The 27,389-nt window shown below is 52.7% G+C and overlaps 1 protein-coding gene across 1 annotated transcript in view; it reads right to left on the bottom strand.

Annotated features, from left to right (window-relative positions):
- Window positions 1–27,389, bottom strand: part of HCN4 (hyperpolarization activated cyclic nucleotide gated potassium channel 4) — a 99,685-nt gene that overhangs the window by 46,224 nt on the left and 26,072 nt on the right. Inside the window, exon 2 of the mRNA XM_084213647.1 lies at window positions 23,835–24,258. Coding sequence (XP_084069773.1) covers window positions 23,835–24,258 — 424 coding nt within the window. The remainder of the gene's footprint in view (window positions 1–23,834; window positions 24,259–27,389) is intronic.

Genomic DNA, 27,389 nt, shown 5'->3' with positions numbered 1-27,389 from the left:
AGCAGTTTGGGGAGAAGTTTACTGTGCACAAGGGGCTGTGAATGTGCCAAGGGCTGATGGAATTAAAAGGTGTTTAAGGGGTGTCCCCAAAGATAACACAGGCTGATGCCATAATAACCTTTGCTCTGTGCTCCTTGTCTCCTACTGTCCTTTATTAAACTTTTCACATGTTCACAGCAGAGTGAATGTGTTTTCAACAGTAATAACTTCTGCTCTGTGGTCCTTATCCCCTGCTGCCCTCCATTAAACTTTTTAAATGCTCACAGGAGAGTGAATGTGTTTCTCACAGACAGCTCTGGGCTGTGCCCATCCCAGTGTGCCTGGAGAAGGAGGGAGCTGGGATGCAGCTTGTTTGGGTCAGGTTTAGCAGCAGCTGGGCTGAGCAGGTCTGGGCAGTGGAGCACAGCTACATCTGCAGGCTGTGTGCACACTCCAGCGTGGGCTGGGGCTGTGCTCACTGCTCACCCGCTTTCTGCTGTGCCAGCAGCCAGCCAGAGCCAGAAGATCAAGTTTTAGATGAAGGCAAGAGTTTGGGGTTGATTCTCTTTTTCTGCTGGCTTTGCAGCGAGTGACACGAGCAATGTCAGCGGAGCTGCTGATGCTGCTGGAGCCCGGCCGTGACTCACCGGGGGCAGGGCCGGGCCGGGCCGTGCCGGCAGCGGCCGCGGGAGGGGAGCGCTGCCGGGCCCAGGTGTGAGCAGAGATAGCCAAGCACATTTTACACTCCGAATCCAAGAATCCTCTCTGCTGCCGTGGCAGTTTTCCTCCGCAGGTCTCGGGGGCTGTGCTGACACTCATCTCTGTGTTCCCAATCCCCCTGAGCTCTGCTATCCCGGAGGGGCCAGCAGGGCACGGAACAGGGAAAAGCCTCCTGCACTGGAAGCTGAGGGCAGAGTCTTCAGCCAAACCTCGGGCTGGCAGATCTGATCTGCTGCTCCTGGGCTGTGGGTGAGCCAGCCACAGTGTGTGTGCAAGCAGGGCAGCACAGCCAGTGCTCCTGCCCCAGCCTGGGGCTGGAAAGCTCTGTAAGGGACCACCAAGCCTCCACCTCCTCCTCAGATGATTTAATTCTTCCCAGGCAACCTGCTCCTGGCCACTAGAAGTTCTTCCCCAGGCAGGAGTTCAGGGAACAGAGATAGAGAACACCAGAAAGCAAAAGGAAATAGGGGAAAGTGGCATTTTCTTGCCTCCTTCCTCTGAGAGTTGTGTCTACTGGAAAATATTTACAGCAGAGAAAGGTGAAATAGCAGGACTAATTAGCACTGAGCAGGCTGGCATAGCTGGCAGATGTTTATGGATATATATAAACCCCAAAGATCCTGCCACCACCGTGTGTTTTGCCTCTTGCACTCTCAGAGTTGAGGTTGTCATGACAGCAGCCCCCCTTCCTCTCCCCATGCCACCATTCCCAGCCTAGACTTTAATCTTCATCATTTTAAGAACTTTTGTCACCACGGCAACGTGACACAGACTTTTAAAAATATTTTCTAGCACAACTCAAACGACTGTCTTTCCTGCACAGTTCCCTTTCAACCTCCAGGAAAAAAAAAAACATTTGGGGTTGGGTTGAGTGTGAGACTGCCCTGGGTGTGAGACAGCAGCAGGCAGCTCTGGGGAGGAAGGACGGTGGCACTGTCACCTCCAGGAATACCAACACGAGCACTGGGGCCAGGGGTTTTTCCAGCAGCTCTGTGAATTTGGAGGAAGCTCTGCTTTGCTTTTCCATGGGGTTTATGTTCCCACACGCCCCCAGCTCAGGTTTTCCACAGGATCTCTCGGTGCTTTTGGAAAAAGGAAGGAAAACAAGCCCCCAGAGCTGTAAATAGGTTGGGTGTCTGGTTCTCAAGGGGAATTAGATCTCTTACCTGCTGAGGCTGGCTCTAATCTCTCAGGGCTCTTATCTGCATCTTTGGGAATTGTAGTCCTTCTGAGAGGCTTGCAATGAATCACTGCTGGAAATAGGTCATGGGCTTTTTTGGACGTTTAAGAATGACCACAGTCACCAGACAAAAGGTCTGCCTTGCTCAGGAGCTATACATAGATGTGCCCAGGAAAAGGAATATCTGGGATGCTGAGGGGAAAGGAGGCTTAAATCCCTGAGAAAGGGACAAGGCACACAAGTGGGTGGAAACTGGGGCCTGCAGGGCTGGAAATGGCTCCAGAAGGGCACTGGGAGGTGCAGGGTGGTGCCAGGGTCTGTGCTGGCTCAGGGCAGGACTCTCCCTGGAACAGCAGCATGGAGGTGATGCATGCCTGACCCAGGAGCTGCAGGTGAGGCTGCAGCCTCACCAGGAGGGCTCATCTGTGGTCTGAGCAAACCTGCCTGGGCTAAGCGGGAAATCAGCCTGGACTGCCCTGAGCTGCCAGGCCCACAGTCTGCAGGCAGCTGGCACGGGCAGCACAGAGCAAACACTGCTGCCAGCACTGCTCAGGCTGTGCCAGCCCACTGCCAGCCCTGTGCCCTGCTCAGGCTGTGCCAGCCCTGTGCCCTGCTCAGCCTGTGCCAGCCTTGTGCCCTGCTCAGCCTGTGCCACCCACTGCCAGCCCTGTGCCCTGCTCAGGCTGTGCCAGCCCTGTGCCCTGCTCAGCCTGTGCCAGCCTTGTGCCCTGCTCAGCCTGTGCCAGCCCAGTGCCAGCCTTGTGCCCTGCTCAGCCTGTGCCAGCCCTGTGCCCTGCTCAGCCTGTGCCAGCCTTGTGCCCTGCTCAGCCTGTGCCAGCCCACTGCCAGCCCAGTGCCCTGCTCAGCCTGTGCCAGCCCAGTGCCAGCCTTGTGCCCTGCTCAGCCTGTGCCAGCCCTGTGCCCTGCTCAGCCTGTGCCAGCCCACTGCCAGCCCTGTACCCTGCTCAGCCTGTGCCATCACACTGCCAGCCCTGTGCCCTGCTCAGTCTGTGCCAGCCTTGTGCCCTGCTCAGGCTGTGCCAGCCCTGTGCCCTGCTCAGGCTGTGCCAGCACCCAGGGCAGTGCCAGCGTTGTGCCCTGCTCAGTCTGTGCCAGCACCCAGGGCAGTGCCAGCCTTGCCCCTGGACCTGTTTCCAGAGGACCCTGGGAAGCTGTGCTAAGGAAGGGATCCCTTTTCCTGTGCCAAGGCTCTTTGGAAGCTGTTTGAGTTCCACAGTGACAGCTTCAGCACACTGAAGCTCCCTGATCAGGAGGTAGAAGTTAAACACCAGGAAATGAAATCACTTCTTGTTTTAGAGCCGTTGTCCTGGAGCTCATCTGATGCTCCCTCTGCAGCATCTGAGAGCGGATTCAATGAACGTCTGGTGTGCCACAGGTGCCTCCCTGTCCCCATCCAGAGCCTGACCTGGGAGCCAGGGACTGTTTGTATGCATAAACACAGCACCAGGGCATGGCAGAAACACAATCACACCAAGAGAACAGACTCTCCAATGAGAAAGAGGATTGTCATCTCAAAATTCTGACTGCTCACAGAACAGCTCTCATTCCCCATTTCAGAAAGAAATCACCAGCAACCTTTGTTTTCTTATTCCTTCCAGTCCCACCTGAATTTTTTGTTTAAAATTCAGAAAGGATTTTTTAAAATCCAAGCTTGATCCCTAGGGATCCATATGATTAACAGCTGAGATTGAATATGAACTCACTAGGTCCTGCCCTGGAACTGCAAACTTGCTGAAGAACCACAGAACTCCTGCAGTTTGCTCTTGATAAATTAACATTATTTCTTTGATGCTACCTGCATTTCAATCAAGACAGCACAGCACACACTTGTTATCCCTCTGCTAACCCAGTTTGGGGGCCTGTAGGGGCAGAGGGGAAGAAGAGAGCCAAAAATGCACTCTCCAAAAGGAGCATGTGCCTGTTTGGCTGTGAAAGGCTCTCTCTGCTGGGCATGGCAGGGGCAGCGTGGGCAGGTGAGGCCTGGCACAGCCCTTGGGTTATATTTGATTATTTGCTGTCCCAGAGCAGGACCTGGGGCTGCTCCAGCCTGGCACAGCCTGCCAGGATGCTCCTGCTCCTCAGGGATGCTGAGTGCTCCCACCTAACTCAATCCTGAGCTTTAATTCCATTACAGCCACGGCAACCAGGCACAACTTCCAGCCTGGGCTCCTGGGGGCTGCCAGGGGCTGTAACGTCCAGGGAGGAAGCTCCTGGCAGGCCTGGAGCTGGGAATGTTTCCTGTGGCACGGGGCAGAGTGTGGGCACAGCTCAGGGTATCATTATCCCCACTGATCATGAAGGGATGGGACTATTTTGGGGCTAAGAACGATTTATTGCTCAGATAAACATCAGTCTCAGAGGCTGTGAGGTTTTAGAGGAGCAAGCAGCCAGCCACAGCTCAAAGTAGTCCCAAGAAAAGTCACAGCACCCTGGCCTGGACCAGGAATGGAGTGGCCAGCAGGAGCTGGGAGGTCACCCCTGCCCTGTGCTCAGCACTGCTGAGGGCACACCTGGAGTGCTGTGCCCAGCCCTGGCCCCTCATTTTGGGAAGGATATTGAGGGGCTGGAGCACATCCAGAGGGGACAACAAGGCTGGAGAGGGACTGGGAACACAAACCCCTGAGGGAGCTGGGGGTGCTCAGCCTGGAGACTCAGGGGTGCCCTCATCACTCTCTAAACTCCCTGAAAGGTGCCTGTGCTCAGCTGGGGTCAGGCTCTCTGTCCAGGCAGCACTGACAGAACCAGAGCACACAGTCTCACCTGCACCAAGGGAAATTTAGGTAGGATGTCAGGAAACAGCTTTTCATGGAAAGAGTGATAAAGTTCTGGAATGGCTGCCCAGGGAGGCAGTGCAGTCCCCATCCCTGGGTGTGTTTCACACAGCCTGGATGTGGCACTGAGTGCCAGGGTTCAGTTGAGGTGTTGGGGCTGGGCTGGACCTGATGATCTTTAAGGTCTCTTCCAACCTGGCCATTCTGGGAAAGTTTCTTTGTTACAAGGCAGTACAGAACTTTCTAACCCCATGAATAGATGCCACAAGGTGTATTTTGCTTTTCTGACCTTTACTCCCTTCTGCTGCACTGTGGATGCTTTTACCCAACAAGCTTCTGTCTCACATACACACATCTGCTTCTGTTCTAACTTCTAAACTCTCAGTTTATTCCATACAACCCCACCCCTACATTAGAAACCCTTCACCATTTATCAATGCAGTTTCTCACTTATTTAAAGCATATTCTTACAACTATAGAAACAGAAGTTGATGATTTTTCTGCTTAATTCTGTGTATTGTATTTGTACATCAACCCAAGCTCCTCCCAAGGCTGCAAATCAAACCCTTCAGTGTCTGTGGAAGTTTCTGGTTTCTGATTCCCACGCAGGGGAGCAGAGGATGCTCAGCCCCATGGCCTGGCTGGCACAGGGCTGAGCCCTGCCCTGCAAAGGGATCCCCTCTGGGCACTCTCTGCTTTTCCTGCATTTCAGAGAGGGCAGAAGAAGGGACTGGGGCACCTGTCTGTCACCTGACAGGAAGGACAGGGACACCTCCCACCCCAGGGACAGAACCCTTGGCTGCAGCCCTGCAGGGGCTGGGAAGAGCTGTGCCAGGCTGTGGGCACAGGGAGCACAACCTCCCATGGATTTATTTGTCAGTGCTGGGTTTTCCCTGAGCCCAGAGTGAGAACACCCAGCAAGGACTGTCACCCAGCAGTGACAATGTCCCTGCCCGGACTGACACAAATGTATTTTAATGCAGTGTCACAGACAGCCCAGGACGAGTGACAGGGACACAAATGTCCTCCCACTCTGCTGGGACAACAACAGCAATGTCACCTTTTCCTGCTGCACCTGAGAGGGGACAAATCCCACAGGAACAGCACTGGGGAGGTGAATCCTGAGGAGCTGCAGCTCCCATAACCTTGGGATGCACACTCGAGGCTGCTCCAATCCCAGCAGGGGAGAAAAGGGAGAAGTGCTGGGTGAATTCCTGATTTCCTTGAAGAATTTAGGGCAGGGAAAACTGGTTTTAACTAAGAAGCAGCCAAGATGATATTTGTGAAAGTATGAGGGATTAATTCCTGCTGTGGTTGTATACAGATTTCATAGATTATATAAAAATGTACTCAGGCAGAACAAAGACATTGAAAAGCAGTATTTAAACTCTACCTAAAATATTCTAAGTCCTGCATTATAATACATGCTGGGCAGGAAGAGAGTCCCCAAAGGCTGCCATTTTAATTACAAATCCAACAGGAAATGCTGCCTGATGACAGCTACCAGGGCAGGAACCCCAGGAGGCACAGCCAGGGAGAAGAAGGAGCTCTGCACAGCTCTTTGAGGGATCACCAGGATCCCAACAACCCCAGAAACAACAAAAACAGCTGGGCAGGGGCTTGGAGGTGCAGGAAAATTCAGGGGTTATGAACCACACCTGAGTCTGTGGGAGGAGCCCCCAGGAACCCTCAAAGTGCCCTTGGAAGGGGCTCCCTGTGGGAGGAACCCCCAGAAACCCCCAAAGTGCCCTTGGAAGGGGCTCCCTGTGGGAGGAGGTCCCAGGAACCCCCAAAGTGCCCTTGGAAAGGGTTCCCATGGCTCAGTAGCTGCTGCCTCAAGGAGCATTTCCTGGACTGCTTTTGAAATTTGCTGCCTTTTCAATTTCATTGGCTGCCCCTATCTTTGCTGAATATGGCAGGAAAAATTAATACAGAACTCATCTTTTTCTAGCTGACTTATTACTTTGCAAGGTTTTCTTTTTCTTTTTATCTCTTCCCTTTAAAGGCAAGAATGCCAAGCTTTTCCTTTCTTCCAGGTTGTTCTCATCAGATTTCTCTGAATTCACTTTACTCTCTGCTGTGGAAATAGCCCAAGTAACTAAAATTGGAATATTTTTAGACTCAGGTAACCTACAATGGCCATTTATATTATTTTTAGTGCCTGTCTCCACCCTGTGCTCCCTCAATCCCTGTTCTCTTTTCATCCCCTCCAGCAGAGGAGCAGAAGGGAAGAAGTTCTAGAGAAGCAGCTTTTATAGAGAAGCTCCACTACAAAACACAAATGGAGCTGCTTTGTGTACTCACTTGTGTTTACTCTGCCTGGTTCTTGTTCAGTTAAAGGAAACTCAGTCCTGGAGGCATTCAAAACCTGCTCACTGCACCTGTCCTGCCTTGCCCTCCATGGTCTGGATCATTCTCCAGTCCAAGCTGATTTAATGGCACCTCATTGCTGTGAACCCCCCAGGCCAGCAGCAGGAAAATCTGCCCCCATCAGAAAAAACAAAAATGATGGTAGCAGTACTGAGAAATGCCATGGGGGGATGAAATACCCAAGGGTGGCAGCACTGATCATTCCTTACAGCCCCCAGCAGCTGCAAAGGCCCAGCCTGCCCCCTCAGCACCTCTGGGAGTCATTCACAGACATTCTGGGGGATTCCAGCTCTGGGCCTTGCAGAGCTGCCTCCAGGCTGTGCCCATGGGGCTGCACCTGCCCTGGAAGGCAGGGAAGGGCTGCACTGAGCCCTGGGGATGTGGAGAACTCCCTGCTCCACTCTGGCACTGCCTGCACCTGCCCTGGAAGACAGGGAAGGACTGCCCTGAGCCCTGGGGATGTGGAGAACTCCCTGCTCCACTCTGGCACTGCCTGCACCTGCCCTGGAAGACAGGGAAGGGCTGCCCTGAGCCCTGGGGATGTGGAGAACTCCCTGCTCCACTCTGGTGCTGCCTGCAGCACTGGCTCACAGCAGCAGCAGCAGCAGTGCATTTGGGAGGGCTCAGGGTCCCAGCAGCAGCAGCAGCAGCAGTGCATTTGGGAGGGCTCAGGGTCCCAGCAGCAGCAGCAGTGCATTTGGGAGGGCTCAGGGTCCCAGGGAATCACTGCTGGTCACCCCAGTGCTGAGATCTCCAGAGCTGTGCTAAGGACAGCAGCCAGCCCATTCCCTGGGGAAGTGCTGCTGTCCTGCCCATGGCAGGGGGGTGGAACTGGGGGATCTTAAAGGGCCTGTCCAACCCAAGGGTTCTGTGATTCTGTCATTCCACGAAGGCTGTGGCTGCACCATGTCTGGGATTGTACTGACACAGTGCAGATCCCACACAAGCTGGCACTCCAGGAGAACTTCAGATCTACAGCAGGAATTGAGGAAAGCTGGCATTGCCTTTTCTCCCCCCAAAAAATCCTACTGGAGTGGTCCAACTGCAGCAGGGCTGGATCTGTGCCCTTGAGAGCAAGCCCTGCTGGAAGAGGGGTGGAGAAGGCAGCAGTGCAGTGCTCCAGGACTTTGCATTTCTATCATGGGTGTCTTTTCCAAGAGCCCTTCCAACCCAAGTGAGTTGTAATTCAGTGTCAGGTGGTTATGAATGAAGCTGGATCCCTGACCCCAGAAAACTCTGTCAGGGCAGGAAATGGGAGCAGCTGCACCCTATGGGATCAGGCAAGGGAAGCAGCAAGGCACCTCTTAGGCAACATTAAGGGAAAGCTTTGGCACTCAGTGATTTCCTGTTTCAAATAACACCACAAGTTCTTTCTCTGCATGTAAGGTGCTCTCCCCTCCACAAATGGAACCAGGATTAAGCTGCACATGAGGAGCTCTGCCAAAGCAACATGGGGTGAGCAAGTTGGGCTCTTCCAAAAGGCAGAACTTTGGGGTTTCTCAGCAGCCTGTGAAGGCTCTGAACATTAAAAACACAAGGTTCAACTGAGCATGGGATGATGCAAATGCAGGGCACTAAACTTAACCTCTTCAGAATTCCAAGCCTGGATGGGAGACCCCAGGTGTGATTAGGACTCAAAACCCTGAGATCCCAGGTCTGTGTCCCACAGCCTTGAAACCTCACAGAATGTAAGAGTTTGTGTCCTTGGATTCACCTGGATTCACAGCACCAACATATTCCAGAGTTTAGTGTCCATGGTGGTGAGACCTGGGAACTCAGTGAAGTTTCTCTTCATGACCACACAGACCTGGAGACTTCCTGCAGGGAATTTGCTCTGAAGCACATGGATGCCAAGGGCAGCAAACAAAATAATCTGAGGGATGAAATTGCACAGCCCCAGTGGGAAGACCAAAAATGGAGTCAGGAACAGATGTCTGATATCCCTAAACCACCAGGAAGCTCAGGCTCTGGAAGGATGTTTAATGAGTGATTGGTGTTTGAAGCTGAGCTTTGCAGCTCCCTAACACAGAGATGAGAGATGATCTGAACATCAGGATTTCATTATGGACTCCAGCTGTGCTCCAGATATCGTGGAGGATATCGTGGACTTTGACAAGACAAAGAATTTGGTGGTTGTCTCTTCTTCAGATCTGCTGGATGATGAAAGGGAGGTGAGGAGGGAAGTGCTGAGGAACATGAGGGATGAGGTGAAGGGGCAGAATGTATTAGGATGCAATCAGAGAAAACCCTAAACTGAACCTCAAGGGGAAAAAAACCTGACTGGAAGGGTCTTTGTTCCATCCCTGGCAGTGCCCAAGGCCAGGCTGGACAGGGCTTGGAGCAGCCTGGATAATGGAGGATGTCCCTGCCCATGGCAGGAGGTGGAATGAGATGAGCTTTAAGGTCCCAAAGCAGCCTGGAATGCCATGATTCCATGACAAGCAGCATCACCTTGCTAAAGGAAAAGCAGGAGCCCACACATTTAGGGCACTGGGATTCAAAGATGATGGGGAGCACAGGAGGCTCCTGAGGGCAGCTGTGCCTGCACCTGGATCTGCCCAAGCCAGCATGTCCTGGCTGTGACTCAGTGCAGCCAAGGTGACCTGGCAAGCCTGGCAAAGTCCCCAAGGGAAGGCCAGCAGGGCTGTGCTGAGGGGTCAGCCCCACACACCCCCCACGGGCAGGATGTCCTGCTCTCAGCAGGATCTCCAGGAAGCAGCAGCATCTCTCCTGGCCATCCCAGGGAGCGGTGGCCATGTCCCTGCTGCGGGAGCTGAACCCAGCACAGCTGGCTCCCAGTGCAGCCAGCAGGAGCCAGGGGAGGGCACAGCTTTGCTGTCCCACTCCCAGGAGGCTCCAAGGACTGGGACACTGCTGTCCTAGCAGGGTCACCTCACATTCCCAGGGTTCCACCCGGAATCAGGCACCACCTGCCCTCGTGGGGCTGTCCCAGGCTCTTCCCCACTCGTTCCTGGCCCCGTGTCCTGTCACTTCTCTGCTGCCAGTGCTGGCATCTGAAGCTGGCAGCTGCCTCCCATCCATCAGCACATCCCCTGCTCCGTGCCAACTGTCAATTCAGCTGGCACAGGGGTGCAGCCTTCCCACCTTCCTGGCTCCACAGAGCACGGAAGGAGCAGCCTTGGGCAAGGGGCTGGCTGTTGGCTGGGAGGCACAGGGAGCTCTGCACCAGCTGCAGACCAGAGCTGATGGCAGCAGGGAGAAGCCCCTGTGTGGGGTGCTGCTGGCCAGCCCTCCTGCTGAGGAAATGCCTTGACTGGGGTAAAATATTCTCCAGCCCTTCAGCTTGGGCTTTCCCCTTCAATCACTCCCCACTTCCCAAACAGCAGAGGGAGTTCTGGGGTGGTACCCAACAGCTCACATCTCCCCCAGGAAGGAGGGAGCACGAGGGAGCACGGGCAGGCAAATTTTGTTCTCCAAATGACCAGAAAAATTGCTGGCTAATCAAAACAGGCACTGCTTCACTGATTGTAGCTCCGGCTCCTCTCCCCTCCCAGCGCCCCATTAGCTGATCAGGGTCAACTGCCGGGCTCTGCAGCTCTTCCCCTGTGCCTGCACAGCCTGCAGAGGTGGGAAGGGAAGGCTGGAGCAGCAGCACATCCTGGGGAACCCTTCCTCAGGCAAGAAGGGGCAGAGCCCTTCAGTGCTGGCACCCTGGGGTGTGCTGGCAGCAGGAGCAGGAGGCTGTGCAAGGTCCCTGTTCTGTGCTGCCACTGGCACCCAAAGGGACAGAGATCAGCCTGCTTTTCTGCAGTGCTGGGGAAGCTCCAGGAGCAGCAGGGATGCCTGGGCCTGGCTGTGCAGCTGCACAGGGGCTGGGAGCAGGGTCCAGCCAGCTCCCACTTCCAGCAGCAGATGGGAGCTGCTGCCAGCAGCTGCAGGTCCCCAGCCAGCACTCTGTGCAGCAGGCCAGGCTGAAGGCTGCAGATAAGGGGGGAGTGCTCTGAGATAAGGCTCCTTCCAAAGGCTCCTGGAGGAGTCTGCCGTGTGCTGTGGCTCAGGGAGGGGAGGAGGGAGAGGCTAAAGGCCAGAGGAACATGTTCCAGCCTGGGTCTACACCTCACTGCCTGCATTCCCAGCACTCCCAGCCAGCCAGGGTGGAACTGAAAGGTTTTTTCCATCTTCCCAAAGTGGGCTGTGTTCTTCCTTCCCTGCCAGCTGCTCAAATGACCTTGAAGATGAAAAGGAGAGGGGCAAAAAATCTGTGTATGAGAAGCAGCATCCCCGTGTGCTTGTACCTCATGTCCAGCAATGTTACTGCCCTGGGACACGAGAGGAGATCCAGGGAGGACTCCTCAGATTCCCTGCAGTGTAGCTGCACTCTTCCCACCACAACATGGGGTGAACTGCTGCATGGACAGCCCAAAACAAACATGACAAATATTGCTGCTTGGAATATCTGACAACAGCTCCTAAAGATCAAACAATCCCATGCCAGGACAGACAGGGGGATGCCTCAGGCCTTGCCCAGCTCTCCCTCCTCCTGCCTCCTTTCACAGGAGCCCCTCCATCCTGCTGCCCTCCCCTCCTGCTTCTCTTTCCCATTCCAGAGCTGCACTAGGGCTGCTTTATGCTCAACACAAAATACCAACGTGTCTTTCAAGTCTGGAGGGAAGAAAGCTAAAGTGAAAATTCTTATCTGTCTTTCCCACCAGCCTGAGGTGATTTATCAGCTGAAGAGGCTCCTGGTGGGATGTCTGTGACTGCTGGCTGGGAACAGACCTGGGCAGGGAGCTCAGAGTGCAGAGGGACAAGGCTCACCCCCATTCCTGTGGGAAGGAACACTGGAGAAGCAATGACCACCCTGGATCAGGGATATTTTACTCGAATCATGAATTTTTCTCCTCTCTGCAAAGGACAGACCTGGTCACCCTTCCTGTGCATTCAAGAGTAGATGGGAAGGAGAGGAAAGTGCTGGCTCCAATTTACACCTCCCATGGATGCTCCAGCAGAGGGCAGAGACAAGGGGAGATCCAGGGAGAGGCTCATGACACCCAGAGCTCAGCAGTGCATTCATTTACTCCAAACCACCAGAACATCCCCTCCAGCTGGGCACAGGGCCTGACAGAAGCCTCTGGACTTTGGCTACCCCAAGTTTGTGTAATTAACTGCACAATTCCAGCCTAATTCCCTGCAGCCTCAGCAAGAGGCACACAGTTGGGATAAAGTGTGATTAGTGGCTGTTTGGGTGATGCACACTGGAGAGGAGGAGGCTAATCAGCCCTATTCCAGGGACAGCCTCTCCAAACTGGGCTGCACTGAGCAAATCAAGAGGAATTAACACCCAGCACTTTGCTGGGTGAAAAAAATATATAAATGAAGAAAAAACAAACACAGCTGCTGCGTCTTAACTGCTCTCCACCCTCTCCAGGGACTTGAGGAAAAGCAGGCCTGTCAGCTCCTTTAAGGGACATCATCCTCACAGTTTCTCTCCTGTGTTTACAAGGAAACACTGCTGCTGCTTGTTGGAGTGCTTGTCAGTGCCAGCACAGAGAGAGGCTCTCCCAAAGTTCACCCTCTGGAGCTCCTCCACGCTGGAGCAGAGCTCAGGTGATCCCAGGGGAGGGATCCAGCCCTGCTCCCAGGCTCTCCTCTCTTCAGCCATCTTCAGCTCCTGACTCACCCCTTACCTAAAGATCTGCCCTCAGACCAGCCTCCTTCTGCTCCAACACACACAGACCCTGATTGCTTCTTGATGACCCATCCTGGCTGGACCCAAAGCTCAGAAACACCAAATTTCTGCCTCTCTCCAAAGCCCCAGGAACTGGACACCCAGAGAAACCATGATCCCACCCTCCCTCTGCTCCTGTCCCCTCATGACCCCAAGCCCACTGGATACATCCAGACTGATGGGGCTGAGATAAAGATGGGCATGTCCCACCCAGGGCTGGGCTCTGTTCCTGCTGAGGAGGGAACAGTGTGCCCTGCCTGGGGACAGGGCAGCCTGCAGAGAGATGTGTTGGTGTCACAGCTTGGTGGCATAGCTCAGGGTGCCTGGTGGCTCCTTGGGGCATGGCAGTGGACACTGTGGCACCCAGCCCACATCCAGAAGGGAGCCAGGAGAATTCAGGTGTTGCTGTTTTCAGATCACATCTCTCACTTTCTCTTTCCAGCTGTCACCAAAGGCAGAATGTTCCCCCTGACGAGGCCTTCCCTCATTCCTGGCTTCTCCCTCATAAATACTGGATGAGCAAATGGCAGAGACACCATCAGCAGCAGCTCAGCAGGGACAGGACTGCACATGTCACTGACATTCCCTGAGTGTGCTGCCACCATGCCAGCAGTGCCAGGGCTTGGACAGGGGGCATGCTCAACAAAAGCAGGGCACTCACCATGGCCATGCCCATGAGAAGCAGGGCACTCACCATGGCCATTCCCATGAGAAGCAGGGCAGTCACCATGCCCACGAGAAGCAGGGCAGTCACCTTCTCTCTCCAGTTCTATGGCACAGTCTTGTTGTGGAGCTTCTACACAAGCATCACCCAGCTCTGGCAGCTGGACTGCAGGACTTCTGGCTTGGGAAGGGGACACAGAAGAGGAACAGGGACCAAAATGTACCTGGTACATTCCTCTGGCTGTCCTGGGTGACTCAAGACCCTGGCAGGGGGCTCAGAGACCTTGGCACAGAGTCAAAAACACCTGTGCCTTTGATTTTAGTCCATGGAAACAATTACCAACTTTGTGGGAAGATTTACAGACCACAAGAGTTTGAGTAGAATGACAGTGAACTTGTCACAGGGTGACAAAGTAGAATTTTGGGGTTTTAGAACGGGGGTTCAGGAAGCAAGATGGAGGAATCTGGGTGTGTCCTGTCCTTCTCCTCCTTCTTGTCCTCCATCTTCTGCTGTGATGGTGACACTTTTGGATTGGGTTAGAGTAGAGACAGACTGTCTAACACAGGTGATAGGTATTGGAAAATTTTTGTAAATAATGTACACGTAGTTCTTAGTATAAAAAGTTAACACCACCCCAAGAGCAGGCACTGTGCCACAACCAGACCTGCTGGACAGAGATCTCAGCAGATTCTTTCTTTCTCACAGAAAGAATGTAACAGATAAGAGAAAATAAACAACCTTGAAAAGCAGAACCGGAATCTCGACTTCTTCTTCTGTCACGGGGCTGGGAAAAAAAACTTTCTAATACCTCAGGTCATCTCAACCACAGAAACCTGAGACCAAAACACTCCTGCCCAAGTGGGAGCAGAGAGGGTGAGAGGCACTGGCATAACAAAGAACAGGGCCATGCACTCCTTGGGAAAAAAAAAACAAACTGGGGGGAAGATCAGCACCATCAGAATCCTTCCCAGGTGAAGTGGTGCTTGGAGGAAATTAATGAAAAATTGCTTGTATTGAAGTTCTAAATGCATTTCCAAATCCTTTTCCAAGAAGGAAAATGATTCCATGCATTGCAAAGAGATTTCAGAAATGTTTTACATTCTAATGTGACTCTGGGAATGTGGAAATTGCCTCACTCTTTCCTCTAGTCCTTGGAGTATTCCTGCTTAAGCAGAAGTGGGAGAGGGAGGAGTTACAGCAGAAAATGAAGCTTAAAAATATGCCTCCTTATGAGAGAAGCAAGAATAAAATGTCATCTCTTAGCCCTGAAAAAGTTACCACATTGATTTCTGCTTCATAAAAATGAGGTTAAGTTGAATGCATTAAGCTGGCAAACTGGATAATCGCATGTCCTGAAACTGTCTTCCAAACAGCTCTTTTCACAGCAGGGCTCAGAAAATAACTTCATCAATGAGGCTGCTGCCCATTAAACCCTCACACACCTCTCTGGGCCTGGCTCTTGTCCTTCCCAAGAAAGATTTCTCCTTCCTTCACCTCACACTGCTGTTTTCTTCCATTTCCACATTTCTGGCCAGGAGAAAAGTGGGTCAAAAGCAAAGCTGAGCTCAGGGCTGGGGTTTTCCAGCTCTGCACCCCACACACACATACAGAGCCTGGCAGTGTGGCTGGCAGACTGGAGTGGAAGGAGAGCTGCTCAGAGGCAAAGCTGGGCCCCTGAGGGGTTTGGTGCCCTGTGGAAGAGCAGCCCTTCCCTTCCAGTGTGAGGGCAGGAGGAGCCCAGACCCTTCTGTGGGGCTGGAACTGCCCTGAGCTGTGGCTGTTGTAACAAAGAGAACACCACCATGTATTTAAGAAGGCTTCTTTCTCTCTTTTTTGTTTTTTATACCCTCTCACAAAGTTTATACCTATTCATTGGCCACAATAAATCAACATCATGTTCATTGGTGCAGGGTGGTTTCCACCACTGTCTTCCTCCAAAATCTAACTGCAGGCCCCTCATTTATCTCTTCTTCTCCTCCATTTCCACACCAATGGCCTTGGCAGAACTCTTTTCAGGGCCAAAGGCAACTCTTACCAGCTTCTCTTCTTCAGCTCACTCTGACTCACAGACAGCTGTGAGCCCCTTCCACAGAGCCCCTGCCCTGTGCTCACAGCACAGGAGGATGTGGGGAGAGGAAGGAACTGACTTCAACCTCTCCAGGCTGAAAGCAGCTCCCCACTGCCATGCTGCTCAAAATCCCCTTCTCCTCCAGCAGCCAATTTGATTTTTGGCCATGGTGCTCCGTGGGCCAAGCTCCTGCCTCATTGACACAACTCCCAGATCTGGCACGTTCCTCTCCAGCCCTGCCTTGCTGTACACAGCCAGGGAGGCAGGGAAATGCTGCTCTCTCTGGCTGTCTCATTAAAGTTTCCCACTTGCTATGAATGCAATCAATAATGCCTTCCTGGAAGAGGCTTTGAAGAGGAGCCATTAATTTGCACCCACTTGCCAGGGCTGATGTGCCTTAGACAAACTGGCCTCCAAGTCTGGGCTGAGCCTGGCAGAACACGGCTCTGAGGGACAAAAGCAGACCTGGCATTGGATCAGGAGCCCCAGTGGTGACAGGAATCTCTCTGTGCAAGGCTCAGAAGCTGCCTCAGCTGTCCCCAGCACCAGCACTGTCTGTGTGGGCATCGCAGATTCTGTGCTGGCAGCAGGCTGGGAGGGCTGGGGGCACAGACATGCCCTGGGGGGCTCAGTTCCTGCTCCAGAGAGAGTGCAGTCCTTCCAGAGGACTTCCTACACAGGGCTCCTTGTGTGGAGCACAGCCCTTCTGAGGGGGCAATCTGTGCTCCCACACATCTCAGGGAATGAGCACTGCCCTTGCTGCTTCCTGAGCTCACAGCACTGGGAAGTGATTTAGAAGTTCCCTTTAGGTAGAATCCAGGCTTGTCAGCCCCCTGTCCCCGTTACAAACACAGCTTACAAAAGCTGCTGCCCTCTGCTCAGCCCTGGAGGGCTGTGACCAGCTATGACCTCCTCAGGACAAGAGGGACACAGAGCTCCAGAGGCTTTGGAGATGAGGAAGAGCCTGGAGTATCTCCCTGCTGAGGAGAGGCTGAGGGGGCTGTTCAGCCTGGAGAGGGGCCCCAGCTGAGAGGGGCCCTCAGCCCTGGGTGTCCCTCGGTGTCCCTGGGTGCAGGGGGGGGCAGAGCAGGGCCCAGGCTCAGCTCCAGCCCCAGCAATGGCCCCAGAGGCACTGCCCAGGAGGCACAGCTCCTGCCCTGGGCAGTGCCCAGCCCTGAGCAGAGCCCAGAGAGGCTGTGGGCTCTCCTCCCTGGGGATATTCCAGAGCCCCCCAGACACAATCCTGTGCCTGGGTGCTGCTTTCCAGGCTGCCCCACTGTGTGATTCAGGGGTAGGTGACAGCTCCTCAGCTGTGCCCTGTGTGCCAGCCCCAGGGCAGGCTGGGCCCAGGCTCCTGCAGGGCTGCAGCTGGAACAAACCCCATCAGTAAATCTCCATCAAACCTCGGGAAGTGACAGTGGCAGGAGGAGCCCTGGTGCCAGGCTGCAGCACATCCCTCTGTTATTGTAACACAGCAGTGATAATGAAGCCTCCAAACACAATGGCCCGAGGCAAATGCCAGGCAGCTGGCACGGTGTGGGCACAGAGCTGAGGCAGCTGGTGCTGGCAGGGCACAGGGGACATGAGCTCTCTGAGAGACAGCAAACCTACAGAGGCCAGGGCCCCAGCTCTGCCAGGCATTAGGGACCACCAGGAGAGCAGCCTGTGGCTTTAGGAAACCTGCAGAGCCCCAGCCAGCAGGAAAGGCCAGGCTGAGGGACCCTGGGACCCCTGACAGAGCCTGGCCACAGCAGCACCTTGGCACTGCCCTGCAGGAGGGAGGGTTTAACCCCACTGCTGCTGCCCAGGGCAGTGCCCAGCTGCTTCTGCCACATGGGCACCTCTGTGCTGAGAACACACCAGGGCAAACCATCCCTGGGACAGCAAATGGCTTTTACTGCCACAGCCTGGCTCTGAGCTCCTGCCCTACAGATGGCTCTGTGCCCTAATCCCACAGCAGGTATCAGACAGACAAACAGACACTGTGCCCTAATCCCACAGCAGGTATCCTACACACAGACAGACAGACAGACAGACACTGTGCCCTAATCCCACAGCAGGTATCCTACAGACAGACAGACACTGTGTGCCCTAATCCCACAGACAGACAGACAGACAGACAGACAGACAGACAGACAGACACTGTGTGCCCTATTCCCACAGCAGGTATCCTACATATAGACACTGTGTGCCCTAATCCCAAACCCCAGAGCAGGTATCCTACAGACAGACAGACACTGTGCCCTAATCCCAAACCAGGTATCCCTACAGACAGCTCTGTGCCCTAATCCCATAGCAGGGATACACACAGACAGACAGACACTGTGTGCCCTAATCCCAAACCCCAGAGCAGCCATTCCCTGCTCACACCCTGCTGTTGACACAGGACACATTAGGCACTGCCAGGAGGTGACTGTAGAAAAAAGAAAAGCTTTTTCCTTTTCATGGCAAGCTCCATGGCTGCACAGCTATTCAAATATTTGCCTGGCTCCTTATAATTCATTAGAAGCCATTTTTGATGATATTCTCTTTGAAACTGTATTCCCAGTGCCCAGGTGGGGAGCTGAATTTCCATTAGAGCAGCAGAACTTCCTGCCAAAGAACAACTCCTCCAAAAAAACTTTTCTGGGTGTCTTTCTCCTGGCACAGGGCAGGGGATGGAGCAGGAGATGGAGCAGGGGATGTCCATAGGCAGGAGAGGGAAAATTCAGCATACAGGAATAAAGAACATCCACGTCCTTGTGCTGTCTGCTCTCCCTCCACAAGGATGTTGTGCTGTACAAGTGACAACAGTTCCATGTGAGAGAAGCTGTGGTACAATAATGAAAAACCTCTCACTGATATTCCAACAAGAGGGTTTTGCCATTTGTTTCAGGGCAGCCAGGATTTTCTCTGAGAGGAAAAGAAGTCTCAAATTTGGGGTCACTTTGTGCAGGGAGAATGAAAATTCCTGTATCTTGCATTATGGTTTTAATAAGCTCCTGCAAGCACATTAAAGAGCAGTGCTTAATAAGGCTTCAGAAATGAGGTAATGCAAATCAGGGAAGCAGCCCAGCCCCCAGTTCCCCTCCTGGCCACACTCCTGGTGTTTCTTGAGTTTGATTTTACCCAAGCCTGGCCAGAGGTTTTGATGAGCTGCTCTCCTGGGCCTGCCTTGCTGTTTAATGGGACAGAATTGCAAATCCTGTTGGATAAAGGACCTGCTCAGCCCCTTGGAGCTGCCTGTGCCACAGGACCCTGCTGTGCTGGGAACAGTCTCTCTGCCCAGCTCCTCCCCTCTCCACTTACAGATTTGGCCAAAGATCCCATGCCACTCCCCTGTGTGGGAATCAAAAAACCAGAAACTTCCACAGACACTGAAGGGTTTGATTTGCAGCCTTGGGAGGAGCTTGGGTTGATGTAAAAATACAATACACAGACATGAAGCAGAAAAATCATCAACTTCTGTTTCTATAGTTGTAAGAATATGCTTTAAATAAGTGAGAAACTGCATTGATAAATGGTGAAGGGTTTCTAATGTAGGGGTGGGGTTGTATGGAATAAACTGATGTGGGAAATGGGTTTGTAGAGGATTCTCACACATCTGTGTGCAAACCCTGAGATAAGAAATGCTGACTGAGAAATGCCATGGAATAGGACAGACATTGCTGGGAGAGAAATGGAACTGGAAACAACTTTCAAAGGATGGCCTTGCAAGTAAGACCAGATTGGAGAAAAAGAACTATGAAAGATGCATTTTAGATGATTGGCTTGAAGGCATTTGCAGCATGGTGTGACAAAAGCTGACAGGCCAAGAAATGCTGATGATGTAATTAGGAAATAGCTGGCTTCTGATTGTGATGGTGTGAGTGATGACACCTGTATTGTCTCACCCTTCTCATGAGACTGAAAATGCAATAGAAGTTTTTCAAGCACCTCTCAGCTGCCCCATCTCTGGGTCAGAAAAGGGTTAAATCCAACAAATTAGTGCCCCACATGAGGATCAAGCTCACAACCTTCAGAGTTTAGAAGTTATGAGAGAAGCATTTGTGTGTATGTGAGACAGAAACCTACCGGGTAAAAGCATCCACAGTGCAGCAGAAGGGAGTGAAGGTCAGAAAAGCAAAATACACCTTGTGGCATCTATTCATGGGGTTAGAAAGTTCTGTACTGCCTTGTAACAAAGAACTTGTGACTACTCTTGAGCTGTGGCTGGCTGCTTCCTCCTCTAAACCTCACAGCCTCTGAGACATGTTTATCTGAGCAATAAATAGTTCTTAGCCCCAAAATAGTCCCATCCCTTCATTATTAGGGGTGACACTGATACCCCAGGCCTCCAGCCACATTATTGTAATTGCATTTAGGAAAGGCTACAGATGGGTCAGAAGAGACAAAGGGAATTAGCAAATCAAGGAGAATCACTTGGGAGCCATATTGTCCCAGCCTCTGGAGGATCTTTCCTGGTCCTTCCACACATGCCCTCCAGCTTTGGGTCCATTTTCTAAACAGCTGAAGCTTCTGAAAAGTGGTCTGATCTGGACCTTCTTTCAGATGGTCTGATCTGTGCCCAGTTGTTACTGGGAAGTTGTCACTGGGACTTGGAAGGATGCATTCCCTCCCTCCTGAAGCTTCTCAGTAATATAGAAACTCGAGGGAAGAAAAGGACAGCACTCAGGCAAGTTTGCAAGGTTTCAAAAACATAATAGCCTGAAAATCATCAAATTGGCCTTCGTTTCAGGTTTCAGCTGCAGAAACCAAAAGATGTATTTTAGTTCCTGAAAAAAAATCTGAAAAATCCTCACTTATGATAGTATTACTATTGTGATATATATCAAACCCAGACAGTTCCTTTCCTTCCCATCACAGTCCCTCCCACAGAGTCTGCAATCAAAACATTTTGGTTATCTTGGCCTACATGCTATTTGGAAACAGATTTATAGGAGCAGGACTGTGCTGTTGTTCCAATGAATGTTCCTAAGTCAAAACAGTTTGGTGTTAAATACAGATTACTGCACCCCAGCACCAACCACAGGGTGGATGCTGTGCATACAACAGGGAAAGCTCAGAAAATTGAGGGGGTTTTGACTCCCAGTCTGACCTGGATGGTTCATCCTATTGAATCCATGGGTTCCATGGTGTTTCTGCTGTTTTTCTGTCTGTAGGATGTTCATGTTTGGATCTCCTTTCCCTGGACACTCTCAGCTCAGCAGTGGGGAGACCCAGCTCCATAACCCTGGGACGGTGGGACAGTGGGACAGTGGGACAGCTGACCATGTGCTGCAGGTCCAGGAACCACTGACCAAGCTGGGTACCCCAAAGAAAGGCTGAGCTAACAGGAGTTTGTCTGGGGGAGGACAAGGCCTGGCTGGAGCAGCCCTGTTTGCTCTCACCTGTACTCCTGGCCTGGGGAACTGCAGGGAACACCACTGGGGCTGGTGATACAGATTTGAGGCAAGCCAGAGCCCAGGCAGTGTGAGTGCAGCTGCCTACACTGCAATCAAGCTCCCAACTGCAGGGGAGACACGGCAGACACTTCAAAAAGACTCTATTTATACTCTGCCCTTCTGGTAAATTCATTCGTGGGACCACTCATGCAAAATGCATCATGCAAATGAAACTGCTACATTTGGAATTAAGCTTATTTTCATACTCCAGTGAACATGAGTGCCTTAGATTGTTTTTCTTGCCTTTTCCCTTCCTCTTCTCCTCAGGTTGTTTGCCCAGCTGTATCCCCAGAGCACCTCTCTGGGATCTGGGGAGGATGGCAGAGGCTGCTGGGACTTGCAGCCCCAGCTCTGGAGCCCACAGACTCCTGAGCAGCGCTGATGTGGAACTGATGAGTGCCTGGCTGCTTTACAGCACTGCAGCCCTGGAGAAGGCTGCTCCTGCTCACTGCAGCCTCGGAGATAAATTCATGCAGAGCATGGACAATTGCAGGGGAATGAAGGGAGAGGCTGCTGGCAGCTTGGGAAGTGCCCCCTTATCCCTGCCCTCACTCCACAACACAAGGAGCTGAGTGAGGAGTCCCTGCCTCCATGGGAAGGGACTGCCCCAGCTCTGTGCAGTGAGGGGGTGCTCTGCCTCACACAATGCCATGGTGATCCCTCTCTGGCCATGCACCTCTGCCCTGCACATGCTCCCCTAGGGCACACACTCCTCTGCAGAAGCCCAGCACACCCTGCTCACATCTCCTTACAGCTGATCTGCTCAGAAGCAAAGAGCTAAAGAGACACTGCCAGCTGATGAGGCATGGAGTAGGAGGGGGGGGATCACAGAGACTAGACCTGCAGCACCCCCTCTCCCAAGTCCTTCTCCTTCTTTAGCTGTGCACAGCAACCTCTTGCACACCCAGAGTAAGTCTGGTCCAGCACTGCTCTGTCCTGGCTCTCCAAGACCAGCACTGATGGGTGCAGGGAGGAAAGATGAATGTGGCCTTTCAGACAGGGATCATCTGTAGGCACTTCAGAGGAAGAGAGCTGCCAGAGTGGCTGCAGGAGCACAATTCCCACGCAAAGATGAAGCAGCACTCCCCCTCCCTGTCTCCCCTCTGCTCTGTGGCAGGCACTGCACCAGTGACAGGGGATCACCCCTTCCCCCTGCCCCCCTCCCCGGTGTGGAAGCTGGAGAAGGTCCCAGTGTCAAACTCTCTCCAGGAACTGCAGCCTGGGCCGAGCCCAGTTTGACACAGCCCGTGGTGTTTGCTGTTTGGGCTCTGCAGCGCACACAGAGTCTGCATTGCAGTCCCAAACTGCATCCAGCAGCAGCCCTGCCCTGCCCTGGCAGCACTGCCCCACCCTGGGGAGCCTGTGCCCCAGAGGGCACCCAGCTGTGCTGTGCCAGGGCCCAGGACAGCAGCTCGGGAACGGCATCCCTGGAATGGCACTGGAGACAGAAGCTGGGAACGGCTGCTCGGTCAAACTACAAGTGAGAGAGGGAAAAACACTGATCTGCTTCTGTCTTGTCATTTTCAAAACAAAATCAGTACAAACCAGCAAATATACTTCAGTCCTCTTCAAGCACCTCCTGGAAGGGAAGTCAAGGAGCAGAGGGAAGCAAGCAGGGAGCTGTTCACTGCTGTGGGTGCCTGTGACTCTGGGGACAGCCTGAGCCACCAGCTCGCCTTGGCTGAGCCGCTCGGGTTAGAGGAGAGGGAGGCAAAGCAACCACGGGACAGGCCAGCACACCTGGAGAGATGTCAGTGCCTGCTCAGTCCCTGACTCACTGAGTCACCCTAGAAGGACACCGGTGCTTTGTTCATCTCTCCATGCACTCCTGCCTGTGCCACAGAGTGAATGAATATAAATTATAAATCTGAGGGCTGGGGCTGCCTCTCCCCAGCACCTGCTCAGTGTCATCCCAGAGCTCAACGAGGCTCTGCTCTGCTCTAAGTGAAGCCCTCACAAACGGTAACACCACAAGGATGAAGCCTGAGATTTGTGAAGCATGCCCCAGTGCTCTCCCTGTGAGTGAGGGCTGCTTGGAGGAGGCAAGGGCTCAGCTCTATCATGAATTAGTGTTGTGACAGCTAACTGCAATCAAGCCATGACTTGCATGGCTGCTTCCCCTTCACATTCCTAGGAGCATGCCCTGCATTAGATCATGGTCTGCAGCAGGCTTTGCTCCAAAGCACAACACAAAGTACGGGGATGAAGATGAAATTGCCCTGACCAGCTTTCCTTGTCCTGAAAATATGCTCCTGACATGTGGAGAGAGATGCAGGGAGCTTTCCCTCTGCTTTGGAGAGCACAGAGACAGGAGAAAAACAACTGATTTTCAAGCTACTTGCAAGGCTGTGGCTTCACCCACATTATTCCTGACAACTCACCCTGCATCCTGGAATTCCCCCTGGGAGCAACACAGGGTCCTGGGCTTGTGGGGATCTTGCTTTACACCAGACCTTTGTCTGCAGATTGCTCTTCCTTCCTTTTTCCCTTAGCATAGTGTCAGAGAATATATAGAAGGCAAGAGGGTTCCAACACATGCCCATGCTTATCTCTTCACTCAAGAGATAAGCACAGAGAAGCAGCAGATGGCAAACAGATGCCACAGGTTCTGCAAATCAGCTGTCTCCAGCCCTTTCCTCAGAGCTGTTCCTGGACCTCTGGGGGTGCTGAGAGGGCAAGCCCTTGCTGTCTGGCTGATTGCTCTGCTCACCAGCTACACAGCTCCTGCAAGAGGCCCACCTGTGCCCACCCTCCTGCCAGCCCACGCAGCATCTCCAAGATCACACGGATGCCGATCCCAGAGCCCACACCCTGCAGAATTCCCTCAGGAACCCGCTCCAACAAAGCATCAGGCCATGACACAAGGGGCAGGAAGGAAGGAGAAGGGGCATTCAAGGGAAGCAGCTGTGGGGGAGCAGAGCTGGCAGGCAGAGCCCGGGGCTGTCTCACCTCCTCCCACTGGTGGATGTAGCGGATGAGGCGGGAGAGGCGCAGCAGGCGCAGCAGGCTCAGGATCTTGGTGAAGCGCACGATGCGCAGGGCCCGCGCCGTCTTGTACACCTCGGAGTCGATGCGCGTCTCCACGATCAGGAAAATGTAGTCCACGGGGATGGAGGAGATGAAATCCACCACAAACCAGCTCTTCAGGTACTTCATCTTGATCCTCTGCGGGTCCAGGATGATCTCGGTGTTGTCCTCCACCACGATGCCTGTCCGGAAGTTGAGGACAAGGTCGATGAGGAAGAACGTGTCCGAAACCACGTTGAAGACAATCCACGGGGTGGTGTTTTCATCCTTGAAGAAAGTGATGCCCACAGGGATGATGATCAGGTTCCCTACCATCAGCAGCAGCATGGTCAGATCCCAGTAAAACCTGGACAGCAAGACAGAGACATGTGAGATCAGGCACAGAGCAGGAGGTGGGGGAGCCCGGGTCAGCTGCACTGATGAACTCATCCATCTCTGCTGTCAGTCATCCCCTGGGCTCTGCTGCTGCACCTGAGCACGCACACTGCACAAGCTGCTAATTGACTAATTAATATCAGAGGAACACTCCTGCTCTGCCTTCAAGGGCTCACAAAGGAGCTGAGCCAGGGCTGGGCATGCCTCCTTCAACACCTTCCTGGGACTTGGGAGATGTCCGGGGAGAGACTGAAAAACCTGTGGCTACTACAGGGACCACTGGGTAAGGAGAGAAGGAGGACTGGGGAGGCCTCAGAGCCTGTGTGTCAATAAATCCATGTGGGGTTAAACCACCAGGCTGTGCTCCTGCTGTCTGATCCTTCTTTAGAAGCAGCCAGCACTGACAGCTCTGGGATCAGGGTGGAACTGGAGCCTGAGCTCTCATCTCCAGCCTGCAGTTCAGATTCCTGCCGAGCCAGACTCCAGGAGTTTAGCCCACGCTCTACAGGCTCCCATGTTTTACAGAACAATCAATAAAGCCTGGAGTCACATGCCTGGAGATACCCATTGCATTTCTAAGGACAGTAACACCAACATTGAACTCCTGTTCCATGAAGCACAGTCTCCAGGAAGCTTATCTTCACTCCAGTGGTAGCTCAGTGTTATCCAGTGGCCCTCACTGCATCACTCAGTTTTGTTTTGAAGGCACACAGTCTGAGCAGAACCCCTAATTTATATGATTGGGATTTTTTAAAGATTTCCCACAGATGCACAATGAGACAATGCGGTCCCAACTCCCCCAGAGTGAGGACTAAAATCCTCCCCAGTGTCAGACTTGCTGAGGAGCCTCATTGCCCAGCACAGTGGAGCTCCAGTGCTCTCCTCATGTGTCACATGTAGATGCTGATGCACTGTGGGCTCACACTGCCAAGATTCCAGCAGCCACACATTGTGCACTATGGATCAGCTACTGTAATATCATTAATTATTAATACAATCTTAGTTACAGCTACCCTAATATCATTGGTTATCAATACAATAATCACCCCTTTGTGACAGGAGATGAGCAATCACCCCAACAGCAGTGAGAGCATCAGTGTGACCCTGCACTGACACTGATTTATCAGAGGGAAGTGTTGGGCTGCTGAAGGATGTGCACATGCTGCTCCTCTGTCTAACCCTCTACAACCAAAATCCCTGAAATGCTTCAGGAGAGCTGGACTTGCTTTAAAGGCCTTCAAGCTCTACCTTGGTTAGGGGCTCTTTGGCTGGAACCTGGACCAGGCTGAGCTGCTGCAGAACAGGATTTTCAGAGCAAAGTTTGCATGGTTTGTTAAACTCTCAGCAGGGAAACCAAAAGGGCAGAATATACCTTAAAAGCCTTCTCTGTCTAGAGTCTCTCTCCCTGGTAAGAACACTTTAAAGCACCTAAAAGCATCTTTAAGATTCCAGCCCTTGCCCATGTTCAGGCAGGGTCAGCAGCCAGCAGCACCCCAGCAATTCTCCCAATCATTCAGCAGAGGCTGATGGGAACTGATTTTAGAATAAGCAAAGTTATTCACTAACGAGCTTTCTAAAAATGACCTCAGCTCTCTCCTCCAGGTCTCAAGGTGCCAGCAATCCCCCTCTCAGTCTGCAGGTACAAGGCTGCTGGCAGCACTCAGCAGAGGGATTTGTCCATCTGCCTACAAGAGCAAGGCTGTGGCACCCAGCAATATGCATTAATATAAATCCGTGTTGTGAGCTTCCTTAATAAGGGCCTGAGATGATGCTGCAGCTTTCCCAGGCAATTAATCTGGATAATCACACAATAGCAGGAAGTCTGGAAGCAGTGTGTGCATTATTACTGAAAATAAATAACCTCCCAGCCATCCTTCATTTCCCTCAGGGAATACACAAGGAGATAGGCCCAAAGAAAATGAGTTTTCCCAAGTTTCAAATTAATGGCATGAGCCTGGCACGGCCAGGTTTGCAGTGCTGGGAAGGTAAATGTCTTTCTTCTGAGATCTTTGCATTTTTGTGCCTCTTTGTTAGGCTGGGTGGTGATTTCTACACTTGGGGACACGGCCAGCAATGGCAGGATGGCTCCCAGCTCAAGGAAGATGTTTTGCACACACACAAGGCCAGTGAAATGCTTTCCCCTGACTGCAGCACCCCCTGCTAGCCCAGCCTCTCCCTGTCCAGTGTGCTCAGCTTTCCTGCATCCTCACTTGCAGCAGTTCCTGAGCTCCTGCAGCTCTTCCCTCCCAGCCTGCTGCCCCTGAGCTGCCCAGTGTGGGCAGGGGAGTCAGTGCTGAGCCCCACTGCCACGTGTCCCTTACAGCACAGCTCTCCTCAGGGCTACACTGCTGACTCCACATTATTGTCATGGCCCCTCGGCTCTGACCTTTAAAGCCACCACTTAAAACCAGGGAAAGGAAACTTCTGTATCCAGTGATCCCTCTAATAAAGGTGGCAGGCAGGAGACAACCTTGGGGCTCTATGAAGGAGGCAGAAAAAGCTGGAACACACCAAGAATTTAGCCTGCACACCGACTCCAGCACCTGCCTTTCCTGGGAGTTCAAATTCCCCTGTTAAGATTTGCAGAGCTCCTGCACATTTTCATTTCACCCACATAGGAAGCAGGATCTGCTCAGGGTGGCATCAGTGCATTTAGACTTAATTAGACTCTCTGGGCCCACAACACCTCAGAGGTCTGATACCATCCAAGTGTCATTTTGCATTTGCTCTCAGGAACATCTTTCCCCTCCCTGTAAATTACTGGCCACAATGACTAAGGGTGCATGTGATGTATGTAAGGGCAAGCACCAGCTATTAATAACCCATGTTTTCTGGATTTCTGTTGTTCCTTTCACCCAGGGATTCCACGGAGCTGACAGTGATGAAATTGGCTCCGCTGCACCCAGGAGAGGCAGAGTTATTATCCCTGCCTTGCACACAGAGGAGCCACATGGCAAAGTGAGGAGCGTGGGGTCTGTCCACGGAAGGCTGAGGCTAAGCAAGGGTTAGGACCTGAATCTGATTTTTGAGCCTAAGCAGATCTGAAGCCATTGGTATGGCTTGCAAAAGAGCCTAACAGAGATGCATCTCTGGGATGTCTGA

This window comes from Fringilla coelebs (genome assembly GCF_963513975.1).
Source record: "Fringilla coelebs genome assembly, chromosome: 12".
NCBI classification, from domain to species: domain Eukaryota; kingdom Metazoa; phylum Chordata; class Aves; order Passeriformes; family Fringillidae; genus Fringilla; species Fringilla coelebs.
The sequence above is the reverse complement of the archived record's forward strand: the minus strand, read 5'-3'. Positions and strand labels throughout refer to the sequence as shown.